This window comes from Ursus maritimus, unplaced genomic scaffold (assembly GCF_017311325.1).
Source record: "Ursus maritimus isolate PB19 unplaced genomic scaffold, ASM1731132v1 scaffold_6, whole genome shotgun sequence".
Lineage (NCBI taxonomy): Eukaryota > Metazoa > Chordata > Mammalia > Carnivora > Ursidae > Ursus > Ursus maritimus.
In genome coordinates, this window is record NW_024426774.1 from 62,407,579 (window position 1) to 62,420,219 (window position 12,641).

The 12,641-nt window shown below is 38.8% G+C and overlaps 1 protein-coding gene across 4 annotated transcripts in view; it reads right to left on the bottom strand.

The window, feature by feature from the left end:
- Window positions 1–1,625: 1,625 nt before the first annotated feature.
- Window positions 1,626–12,641, bottom strand: part of CCDC85A (coiled-coil domain containing 85A) — a 187,782-nt gene continuing 176,766 nt past the window's right edge. The window contains exons 4-5 of one of the 4 annotated variants that reach the window (XM_040623462.1): window positions 11,050–11,169; window positions 3,284–3,464 (exon numbers count right to left, since the gene is read on the bottom strand). In XM_040623462.1, the coding sequence (XP_040479396.1) occupies window positions 3,375–3,464; window positions 11,050–11,169 (210 nt within the window). In that variant the 3' untranslated portion in view covers window positions 3,284–3,374. Of the gene's footprint in view, window positions 3,465–11,049; window positions 11,170–12,641 lie in introns of all 4 variants that reach the window. The other 3 variants (XM_040623459.1, XM_040623460.1, XM_040623461.1) reach the window with 3 other exon arrangements.

The window sequence follows — 12,641 nt, forward strand, 5'->3', positions numbered from 1 at the left end:
TTGCAGCCATTCTGTTGTCAACGATACCCTCCATCCCGTACTTTGAATAATGAACCCATTGTTTCAACCAGATACTGTTTGTCTTCCATTTTTTAAGAATTTATCTTAATTGCTGGTTCACACAGTATACTATTTATGTTCTAGTGGGATTATAAATTAAATAGCTCTTCCACCATTTTTAGAGTTTAGGGCAAGAGGAGGGAGCTAATGCAGATACTCTACCATTTTAAAGTGAATATCTTTATTAAATGTTTTCAGTGATATGAAAATTACAGAATTAAATAGTTGTGGAAATTTTGTTTTTCAAACATATCATTCCTTTGAGAATCAGACTATTACCCCTTTTTTCTCTCCATTTCCACCATTACCAACTGTAATTGGCCAGGATAAGGCCTGCGGCTACATAGGCTGATCTACAGAAAACGGAGCTTGAAAGTGCGAACTGTGCAGCTAGAATCTCTTATGTGGGTCATAGACCTTTCATGTTGACGTGGTTCCCTCTCCCAGCCTAATGGTAGAACACTGCCACAGCTCCTGGGTCTAGGCTCCTACGTCTTGGGAGACTTGTCATTATTCCTTGTGGACCGCCAAGACCATGAACTTTGGAACTGTGCAGACTCTAAAGAACCTCAAAGCAAGTCAGTGAGCTAGATGTTCTCTCCTTTCAGTGTGTCAGGACACAGAGGCTAAGCACGGGTAAGTTGTTTGAACCCACAGAGCTGATTATAGAGTCCAGTGCTGAACTTGCTGGCCCAAAGTCTGCTTTGCTCAGCCGAAGAGCGTTTATTCGGTGCTGTACTCAGTAAAGCCGACTTTGTTGGCTCCAGCCAGTGCGATGCATGACACGCTCACATTCCATGATGTATCACTGGATGTCACATCAGATCTGAGTTTTCTGTTGTGCCTTGAGCATGCGCTGGAAACTTAAAAGGCCTTCATTTGTAAAGCTTAGATTATGATCGTCAGTCTGTCAGCTTCAAGGCTGGTAAAAATATTCTGCCAAGATGTATAAATTAACCTTTTTCTGGAGAAAAGGAGATCATAGACTGATCACAGAAGAGAATGATGCCATACATTTTTATGATAAACAGTAGGCACTAGCAAGATTCAGGCCCTGGCCTGTCTGTCAAAGTTTGGGCTAATGCTCAGTGTAGGAAGCCTTATTCCCATCTTCTTCATGGTTTCCCAGAAGCAGGTGTGTTCTCTGGGCATGTGTATGTGTGCATTTTCCAATTTGTCTTGGTCCTATATGTATAGATGTTGAAGTGTAGAGGCCCAGTTTTCCACTCCGCAGTATTTCCCCTTAGTATATTTCCTATTGACTGTTTAAAACAACAATAATTGAATTAAATCTACATGAATTATAACAAGTGAAAGATTTTATAACACTGATTTTTAAATATTCTTAAAGATGATTCTAAATTTAGAATTTATAACAGAATGGTATGAATTGAGTAACCTGAATATTAAATCCCTTATGAGCATATTTTGAAAGATTCCTTCTATATTTAAGATAATGAATCATCTGTATTACCACCAGTAACACCATCGTACAGAAACATTGTGATACTTAGTATTAGAAATCTACTCAACGTAGGAAAAACATTTTGAAGGAAAAAAAACACTGAGATTAAATAATTTATTACCATTGCTAAGATGAACACATATATTTGATACTCAATTTTATGCAGAACTTTAAAAAAATAGTTTTAATACAGTATCAAAATTTACACAAGTATTTTGTCAAAAGACCAGTGTTCCTTGTATTAGCTTCTGCAGTGTCTACTGCAGGCACAAAAACTTGTTTTAAATGTCTTCAGAGTGTAGGAATACAACAATTTAAGGATGAAAGCTTTTCTACAAGAGAAGGTGTAAATAGAGCAAGCGATTTTCTTTTACAGACTAATAATATAACATTTCAAAAGAAAGATAAGCTTAACTGGTAACCCAATTACAATAATTAGGGAGATAATTCTATAGTAAATTAATTCATAAATATTTTCTGAAAACAGGCTGTTTTTTCATCACAGCAACATTTTAAAAAGTATAACGAAATTCCTTCACATTCCTTCACCAATGACAATTAATACACTGTAATGAGTCTATTTAAAAAACAACAGCAACAATGAATATCTGTTATGAATCCAATCTGAGTAATTTAGAAGAAATCTAAAAACTGGGAATTGTTGCATTCCTACTTTTATAATCTTAAACTACAATAAAAACTTAGCATTCTGTCACAGGCCTCTTGCACATTCATACAAGAAACTATCATTGCATTTGGAAAAAAACACAAAATACCTATCATAGCATTTCTAATACAGTCTAATATTATGTGTATATATATATATACCAAAAATAAGAAACTAAGCAAAGCTAGCACACCTCTTTTTCAAACCTCAAGCAATCTGAACAAGAGCTTTTAGCCTCAATAATGAAGGACATGCGTCAGTTTCATAAAACGTTAGCTGCTGTAGGCAAAGAAAGCTTTTTTCATAAATGCAGTGCAATATTTTAAAGTTTACATAAAGTTTATTAAATATAACAGCGGATCTAGAAACTAAATTGTAGAAATTGACATCTCACAGCTGGAAACACTTAGAAAAATTATGTTTGCTTGTTCTTTAATTGGAATTAATATTAACATCAATGGATACATTGAATGAATATGGAAGTTGGTACGTCCCCAAGATGTGTCTTCATGAATATAGCAAGATTAAAAGAAAAGCCATATTGATCTTGATCGTTTGAAATAAATGGTATGCTCTGATAAGCACTCTACAAAGTCTTGTTACCCTTCTAGCTGGTAAAGAGAATTTATGTGATATTTTTAGCACCTCAAAAGTCAAAACAAAATCCCAGAAACCTAATCTTATCTTACATCCAAATTCATTAGGCACCAGGAATTCGTAATTTGTTGACTAAAATACAAGAAATGGGTGCCCAACTCTCAAACTTGGAAAGCTGGAGGACACCTGTTCCTCAACACAGCATGGTAGGAAAGTCCCACCATTCTGTGCAATGAGTCAACTCTATCAAACACCCTGCGGCCCTACTGGATTCTTCAATCGTGCAGATTTCCCAGTTACAATCTTAGATCTGAGGAGTCAAAAACATTTTAGTTCTAATGAAAATATTGGTACCCAAATGGTGATTTTCAAAGCTATTTGAAATTGACTTGCGATGAACTGTTGTGGACATGGAAATGAGAGACATGAAATAGAGTGTGAGTAATACTAAAGGTTTTAGAGGGAAAATATGTGCAATGTACAATCACTCTAGGTTATTCAATAAGTCCAGGTTTGTGGAAACCCACTTTTTCCTTCTTTTCTCTCTCTCTGGCAGTGGTGATCTCTTGTTCGAAAGAGTGCCTCTCACATTGGTCCTTTGTACTGGTTTCCAGACAAATGTTGCCTAATTCCAGGACAGGAACCTGCAGCATCTCCAAGTTTCCTCCACACAACCTTAAAACAGGTAAAATAAATAATTAAATAAGCATCTTAACTGCTCCATCCACAAAGAGAGCTGTGGTTTTTAAAGGGGTATCTATGAAAGGGCAAAGAGGAATGTGAAGACAAGACAAAGTATCTCCATGAATGAGCTCAAACAGTGAAATGTGATGAAGTCTCTAAAGTCACAAGAGCTGCTCAGTAGAGGGAACTACTATGCTTTGTCAGCAATCAGGGTCAAAATTCAAGAATGATGTGCCAGCTTACTCTAGTTACATGAGTGGTCCTCAACTCTGGGAGTTACCGTGTAAGCTTCTTCAAGTACAGTGTACAGCCACTCAGACTGACTGCACTGGTAGAGGGGAAGCATGGTCCTCCGTTGTTTTTTTTTAAGCTCCCAATTATGTATAGCCAGAATTAAGAACACATGAGCAAAATCATCCTGGTTTCTAGATCCTACATCTTGAACCACGGATTCCGAAATGTTGACTCCACTAAGGAAAATGAAGGAGTTCTTGAGCTATTTAAGCCCTGAGCTACTAGCCTTAGGGCCATTAGTAAATTTCCCTGGCTTTTCCTACAGAGTGGGGGAGGAGCTTCAGTCATAAATCTTAGCTACCAAACAGTACAATCTCTCAGGTTATCAAAGCAGAGAGCATCCAAATGCAGGAAAAATATTAAGAATCCATTCAAGAATCAACAGATATATGTCAAAAATTGGGTCATTTTAGAGGGACAATAGCAAGAGATGAGATTAAGAATAGAAAGTAAAACCACGGAATTCACCAATGATATACCAATATGCTAATGCTAATTGGAAAATGCACCCGCCTTCCCCCAATTAACAGTCATTACCATCCTTAGGGTGATTCATTATAAAGATTATTTTCAGATTGATTTATTCCCTAAAAATTTACATAGCTCTAACATGAACACAAAACCAGTTCGTTCATGATTGATATTTTTTTTTCGTTTTTGCATTTATTTTAAATAGAGCAGATACTCTAGGGAAACCCAATACCAGTCATTGTTATACATAAGAATATAGGGTTCTGTCTACTTTGATTTCTAAGGCAATGAAACCATTAGTCTGTCTTTTAGTGGACACCACTATGTGGTAGAATTTACCAGTCCTATTTGAAGAGGGTTGTACTTATGGTCTTTAAATAATAAGAAAGGAATGATCCAGCAAGGGAGGGCTCAAGGTTCCCACAAGGGAGTTAGGCAAAGTCTCATTTCTTAATAAATAGTGGAAAGGTGCAAACACTGAATCAGGAAGCCAAGGGATGATATGGACTTGCCCTTTCTAACCCTTACATGGTATGTAGACATACAGCTGACCAAAATGCTTTGAATGTCTGAATCTGTCCTCTGCTTCTAAGCCAAATACCTCCGGAAGCACAGACACAAAGCATTAGATGGTTACAACTCCAAAATGCAAGCACTCTCCCAGTACTCAAAGTAGAATACCATGGCCCTTAACCCTGAAATGACTATGTGGTGAAAGGAGAGTCCAAGAAGGCAGAACTCTGAAATGAGCCAGTGATACTAAGGTAGACACAGAGTAGTGACTTGTTAACGAAAAGAAACAACAGGTGGGTGTCTGAGTCAACCAGTCAAGTATTCCAGCTGTCCTCAGGGAATTTACAAGAGCCAAACAGACCTAAAAAAATACCATTACTACAAAAAGATAAAGGGGGGTGCCTGGGTGGCACAGCGGTTAAGCATCTGCCTTCGGCTCAGGGCATGATCCCGGCGTTATGGGATCGAGCCCCACATTAGGCTCCTCTGCTATGAGCCTGCTTCTTCCTCTCCCACTCCCCCTGCTTGTGTTCCCTCTCTTGCTGGCTGTCTCTGTCTCTGTCAAATAAATAAATAAAATCTTTAAAAAAAACACAAAAAGATAAAGGTACTGCATTGTAAGAAACACTAAATCTATTTTTGTGGCACAGTTTGGGAGGAGAATAAAAGCACCTCTTACTAATCGACATGAGGCTAACAGTCACTTCCTTGTAGAGATGTTGACAACTGACCTCCAGGAGGAACACCGAACAGAGGCAAAACTTCTTATCCTAAAGCCGGAGTCTTTGAAGTGATCTCACTTTATGAGAAAACTTTATAAAAGCACATAGTTCCTCTACTAGGTTTAATAACCTTAGATAGTTTCTAAAAAATTACTTATCTATGAAAATTTCTCACAATCTGTTTTTCTCTTTATTCTCCAGTATGCATTATGTGTGTTGGATGTTCATGTAATTTATAATGGTGACAAAAATACTTTAAAAGTGTGGATTTAAAGAGTTTCCAAATGTAAGAGTGATATATCAGATTTGGGTTGGCTTGCAGTTTTTTGGTCAAATTTTGGGAATCAAAGAAACAGAAGCCCTAAAGGCAAACAAGGAGGGCAAGCTTTTGGCTTCCTGGTAATATCCTGCAGGGAAAAACACACCACTGCATATGGTCTTCTGAAGCATTTGTGGAAATATAGTCCAACACAAAGATCACCATGAACTAATCAAGACCCAGTCCATTAGTACATTTCTTCTGGACATTAGAAAATTCATTTCTTAGTCACAGAAGTCTTATATCCAGAACAAAAAGGCAAGAAAACAAGCAAACCTGGCGTGTGTTTTTACAGAACTTCACTCATTATGAAAAATGGAGAGGGTCCTTTGTGGAAGATATATTGCTTTTCATGCTTGGGAAAAGTAAATGGAAGTCCTCAGATTTATCCCACTTGGAAAGTGGTGACTGCTGGTACTCAGAGGACAGCTGGGTGTAGTCCTGACTTTTCATTAGAGAACAATTCGAGGGAGCAACTTTATTTGGGGATTTTAAACTTCTGCAAACATAAAATGCAGATGTGGGGATCATACCCAGAGCTTCCTCTCCACCTGCGCAGTGGCTGGGGTGAAACCCACCCTCTGAATTACAAAGGATCCAGTTGTACTACTCTTGGAGAACCTGTGGAATGATAGCTGGGGTCACTTCTACAATTCCTAATGTCTGAACTTTATTTCTCATTCTGTAGTAAACAGATGAGAAGCAACAGGCTGTTTTTAAGGCATTTGGCTTAACTTTTTGATCTGAAGGAAATATTCAAATTGAAAACTAAGGCCAGGCTGAAAAGCTACAGGTGTGAAGACTGGTGCACTGCGGAAATTATGACTTCTAGAACGAATGACCTGATGAAAACATATGCAAGAAAGAAAAATAACTTGGAGTTTCAAAAGGAAAACGGCTAACAACAAAAGAAGCAGGAGACTAAAACTGTGGCCCCACCACATATAAAATGCCTGTGGGACTTAAAACATTTACTGGATTTCAAGAACACCTCAAGGAAGTAGATAATGAGAATATCTGGTCTTAATAGCTTAAAGGTATTACTGAGCAATTTTGATAAAGAATATGAGGATAAAAGTACAATACAGAGCCAATTAAAATCAGTGCTTAATATGGTGTTTTTTTTTTTGCTTTTAACAAATGTATTCCTCTACAATATTCTATTTAGCTTCTTACCAAACTTCACCAATTATATTTTGATTAAATGATATACCCATGCATATTACTCAAAATTTAGCCAGAGATTAATAAAATCCAAATCACATTATTGGTATGCATCATGAAAATAGCATGTCATTTTTTTTTTTTACTGTGTTCTGATTTCTATGTGTCTATCTCTCACGTTCATATTTAAACTTTTCTGAGCTTTAATCCACTACTGAAAGGTAAAGATACTACTTTGCATGACATGAAATGCCCATATCACATGATTTTTCCCCCCAAGTATGGTTATAAAGAAGTCTGAAGAAGGCTGTGTTTTATCACAGGCTTTTAAATACTGATTTTTAGGTACTGCTTGAAAGTATGAAACAGAAACCCATTTCTCAAAACTAGCACAATATTTTAGACAATAAATTATTTAAAAATGTTCATGGATCATTCTGGAATCCAGACTTGGCTGATTATCGCTTACCTGAATATTTTATGACTGTTAATAAAACTGCAATAAAATATGCTAAAGATAAAAACCAGGGGAATAGGTTTTATTTTCATATAAAAATATAAAAGCATTTGGCCAGCATTTTAAAAAAGTAGATATTCATAAAGTGGTAACTAAGCTACAATAGGGCTTTCGACACATAATACACAATAAAGCACATTAAACTTACATTGCACATTTCTCTGACTATAGCTTTTTCTGTCTCACTAAGGTCATTTTCATACTCTTTACCCTGTTGACGATCTACAGTTTCCTGAACATCCAAGACCTGGATTTGTTGAAAAAGAAAAGCAAATTTCACATGGAAAAAAACTTGTTAGTTATGAATTAAACCATCAAGGAGCTCCACTTTGTAAAACCTTTGGTTTTCTCCGTGTCTGCATATCAGAGTGGATTAATATATGGCAAAATCTTTCTTTTAAAATAGTTGATTATTCTGCAACCTAAAAGGGATCAATTCTACTTGATTTTCGAATGGCCCTGAAAAGCAATCTAATAGTCGACTGAATGCATCTAATTATTGTAGACATTAGTGAATTTAGTTAATTGGGTCATTAAGAGAATGTAACGATAGCAACCATTTGGAGAAAGTAACTCTTGCTCCATTGTAAAGGTGAGCAATATAATTAATGATGTGCCAAATAATCCAAATGATATGTAGACATGGCCTATAGAAAAGAGGACTGAAAGAGATGATACTGACAGGTGAAACTGGTCAGAACCCAGGAATATGTACAAAAGAACTCGAGCGAACATGAACACTACTGACGTCACAGTTCTTGCCTGGACATGTTCCCAGGGCCTAGAAAAGGACTATGAAAATGGTTTTTAGATAATATCAAAGAGAAAAACTGGCTCCTTACAGTGAAAATATTTGAGCAACACTTTAGAGCAAAGACAGTGTTGGGAGGGGATGCTTTTAAGCAATTTTAGAGGCCTAGGATTCCACTTCTCTGTTATCTCTAAATGGATTCAAAATAATATTTCTTCAAATCTATGAAGTTTTCATGCCATACTTTCTATAGGTCAAAAAGGGAGAAAACTTTGGTTTTGAGTGTTATTTTTCTCCATATCCGCATATAAGCCAAAGCACTAATATAGCAAAAAAGACCCAAGAAAACAAACAAAACCCCCAAAATAATGCATTTCCTAAGAATCCCCCCTGAACTGTGACATTGCTGAACTGCTTGGTTCTGTTGTCATCGTGGTCAGTGCTGACGGTCACACCTGCGAACGGGCACCAGTGAACACTTGAGCCAAAATTTACGACTTAAGCATGAAGTGGGACCTTCAGGTGAAGTTCATAGATCGTCTACATGGGTAGTTACTGGAGTTCAATCCTGAAATATGATTCACAAACTACTCCCTTGTTAACTCAAAACGGCTAGCCGTTCTTACTACTACTTCAGAGTCCGTTCGCATTCTCCATCTACTCCGAGGAAATCCTGACTGTGCTCACTGAAGATGCATAGAAAACTTAACTCCTGGAACAAGCTCATTTGCCTACAATTTCTAATGCACCTCAGAGAAGTGTACTTCAAATCAGTTAATTTCTACCAAATGAAGTGAAGCTCCAATTAATAGCATGAATTTTAAAGCAAGATAAATGTGGTGTTAGTATAAGGGGGCTAATTTCTCACACTGAATTACAACGCTTTCCTCCCAAACCACCACCACAGAGGTCTTTCTTAAAGCCTAGAGATTTGGGGGCGGGGCGGGGCAGGGCAGGGCGGATCTCTCAGGTGAGAAACTGAGCCATTGTTCTAATTCTTTCACAACAGAAAAATTTTATGCTATAAATCAACTCTAGGATCTGTGGGTTCTGAAAAACAAAACGCATTGAGTGGCTATGTTTCTCCTTTTACATTGTGCTATCTCCACGATGCATTTCCCACAGGCACATATTTCTGCTTCATGACACAGTTGAGTCAGGGAAGCAATCATATTCTGTATTCGAGAGCCTCCCCGTATGCAATAAGGATGCTTCAGTCGCTCGGTACCACCCACCTGCCGAGTGAGGACACTTAATGTGCTCTATTACAGCTTTCTTGAGATAAACATTTTATATGAAAACTAGAGAACGAATGCAGAGAAAATTGAAGAGCTCCTCCTTGCTCTTCCCTTCCTTTTAGGCCCTAGGAGCACAGGTGCAGTGAAAAATTTGGGAAAGGTTGCAGAGCTACCCACTATGCTGATCTGATTCAAACTACACTTGCCATTTAACAAGGCAACAGGTGGAAACCGTTTTCAACCTGAAAAAATTAGAGCCGTGTGTTGCTGGAGCAAGTGCGGACGCTAACACTACAGGTTTGAAGCGGCTCACTTTTTCGTTCTAAGATGCTTTGCAGATAGCAGCGTCTGGGTCGTGCTCAAGTAACAGCACGCTTAGCATGGGGCTCCTGCTTAGCCGCATCGAAATGCTGCCGCAGAGAGCAAGGTGCCGGTCAGTCGATAAGCAGGCGCCCACCGGAGCCGGGGGCGCCCCTCATTCTCGTGTGCCTCCCCGCACAAATTCCGCTCGGTCGCTCACTGGCTGAGGCATTCCAACCGGGACAGGATTGCGCTGGCCAGCGGCGCGGTTCGGCTACCTTCCCTCACCTGCGATCAGTATATGCTCGGGAGGAGCAGCGCATTTCATGGAAGTTACAGCAAAATACAAGGGAGCGCAATCTCCTGCTAAAACCAAATCCAATACATATTTTGAATTTCTTATCTGCTTACTTGCTTTATGCGTGCCAAAGAAAGTGTGGCCCACTCCAAAAGAGTGCATCTTCAGGCTGCTGATAAATCATTCCGAAACCAGAAGCGTTTTAGTAAAGCTGTGAAACTCCTACAGCGAGGGCGGGGCTGGAGCACGCTCCCTACTTGATGGCTCAGAACGGTTTGATCAAGGCTACGTGTTAGGAATTACAGATAATGTGAAGGACGGTGATGCGTACTTGGAATTGATAAACTGTCCTAATTTTTAAGGTGAGTGTTACTGCCTGCGTCAGTTTCTTCTCATAGCTCATATTTATATTATTAATTTTACTTATACATTTCAGCTAAATCTTTTCTGAATTCCTTGGAGGATCTGAAGTAAGAGCCAAAAATAAAACTAGCTTTATGAATAAGACCCTCTACTTTCTAATCCCCTATGAAAGAGCATTAATTAGAGGTTGAAGACCTAATTTAATGGGGGACAGAGGAGGTTTTTAGTTCAAGATTTTCTTTCAGTTGGTTGCACCATGTAGTTCAATTGCAGGAAGAAAGAAAAATCGGGTATCCTTCCTTATTTTGGCCAACGCTTGACTCCGTTTTGCAGACACGCATGCTACAGACACTGCACAAGTACCCAGAACGAGAGTTTACACACATGGATATATACATGCACAGACTTCAGCCTCGATGCAGACTGATATGAATCACATCACTCAAAACGAAATGATAAAGCTAGAGATTCAACCAGAAGTACTCGAACTCGTCATTTCAAAAAAAAAATACTTCAAAAATTAAAGTATCTACAGTTAAAACAAGACTGTGAGGACTACCAGACTATAGCGAACAAGCCACAACACAACTGAAGTTCTGGATAAACGGTGGGACACAGTTGGTTACCTTAAGAGAATGTACCACGGGTTCAGGCTGCTGAGAAGGTGTGGTATGTCCACTGAAGCTAGCTGGAGAGGTGGGTGGACTGTTACTCCCATCAGCCCCTGATGACAACCTAAAAGAACCCTTAGTAGAAAATCAACAACTTTGTTATTAAAACAAAAGTCGTTTATAACTGCATAGATGTCATTCAGTATTCAATTTCACTGCCAAATGAGAATCAGCCGCTTGGTGAAGTTTTTCTCTAGCCTGTCCTAAGATGCTCTCAACCTGTTAATTGGAATACACTTGCTGCTTGACCAGCAAGAACACTTAACCAAGAGCCACCTCCATGCATGTCCAGATGTCATTTCTGATTTGCCACAGAGAACCATGCCCCCTCAGGAATGCCCATTAAGAACATTTCAAGAATGATTTTTAAAACTTAAAGATACTCAAGCGTAGGGAATTTGTGAGTCTCTCAGCAGCTGAATTAAACATGCTCAGTCAGCAAGACAAACGCTATATTCCATATGTCTCAGCAAATACGCACACATCACATTCGTGCATTGGAGAAACGGTGTGTCTTTGGAGGCAAAGACCTATAGCAGAGCATTTCCAAAGAGATTTAACCAAACTCAGCATTTTCTTTAAGAAAGCATTGTTTTTTGGTTTTTTTAAAAAATAAACTATGGCCGCAAATTACATATTTGTACTTCGGTGACTCTTTACCTCGTTGCTGAAAAACCAGCACTTGGGCCTGATTAACTCGGCCTAGGAGAGTCATGGTCACCCACGCAGGAAGTGGGGAAAAGTGAAACTTCAGTTATGTTCCCTCCTAGAAAAGCAGCCAAATGAGAATTTCCCAAACCTGTTTTTATGGAGATCATGATACTCGAAGTGCGTGAGAGATTTTAATTTCGGTCCATCAACAAATCTACCGATATTTTTTTCTTGCATCACAGATTAATAACTGCTCCATTTACCTTGATTTTATGACTCTAATACCCCGAGAAGGAGCCACTGAAAGTACCTCATGTGTGGCTTCATAAAGGGAAGACACACGGCGATTAGGGACATTTATTTTCTAGCACCTACAGCAGAGCTTCTGTGTTGTCCATTTTAGGGATGGGAGGGAGAATCCGAGAGCAGCAACAGTGTAAGTATGGGTTTTATGCAGACCATACTACTCGTAGAGAAATTGACATTTCCCACTGGTTTTTACAAAGATTATCCTTTTTGCAGTTTGGAGTATCTTCCCCCTTTCATTGTCACTGTCCTTTCTTCCTACGTCCTTGAAGGCTATCCTTGCCACCTCACAAGCTAACTGGAGCCATGTTCTTTTTCTTGCTCAAAGAATAATACAACCAAATCAGGTCCTGCCCCCACCCCTACTAGTCACCAGGGAGAAGAAGCTGTTGGACAGGACATTTGGGGGACCTCTCCAGCTCTGTCCTCCATTGCTGTGAATGATTATGTTAATAGCAGGTGATGACATAGGAAAGCCAATTATAATAGCCCCAGCGCCTTCTGGGGGAAAAATGTCTTTGTTTTTCTGCATTTGTAATTCAGATCAAATCAGACATAATAGTGCCCGAACAAATAATAGAAGGGAACTT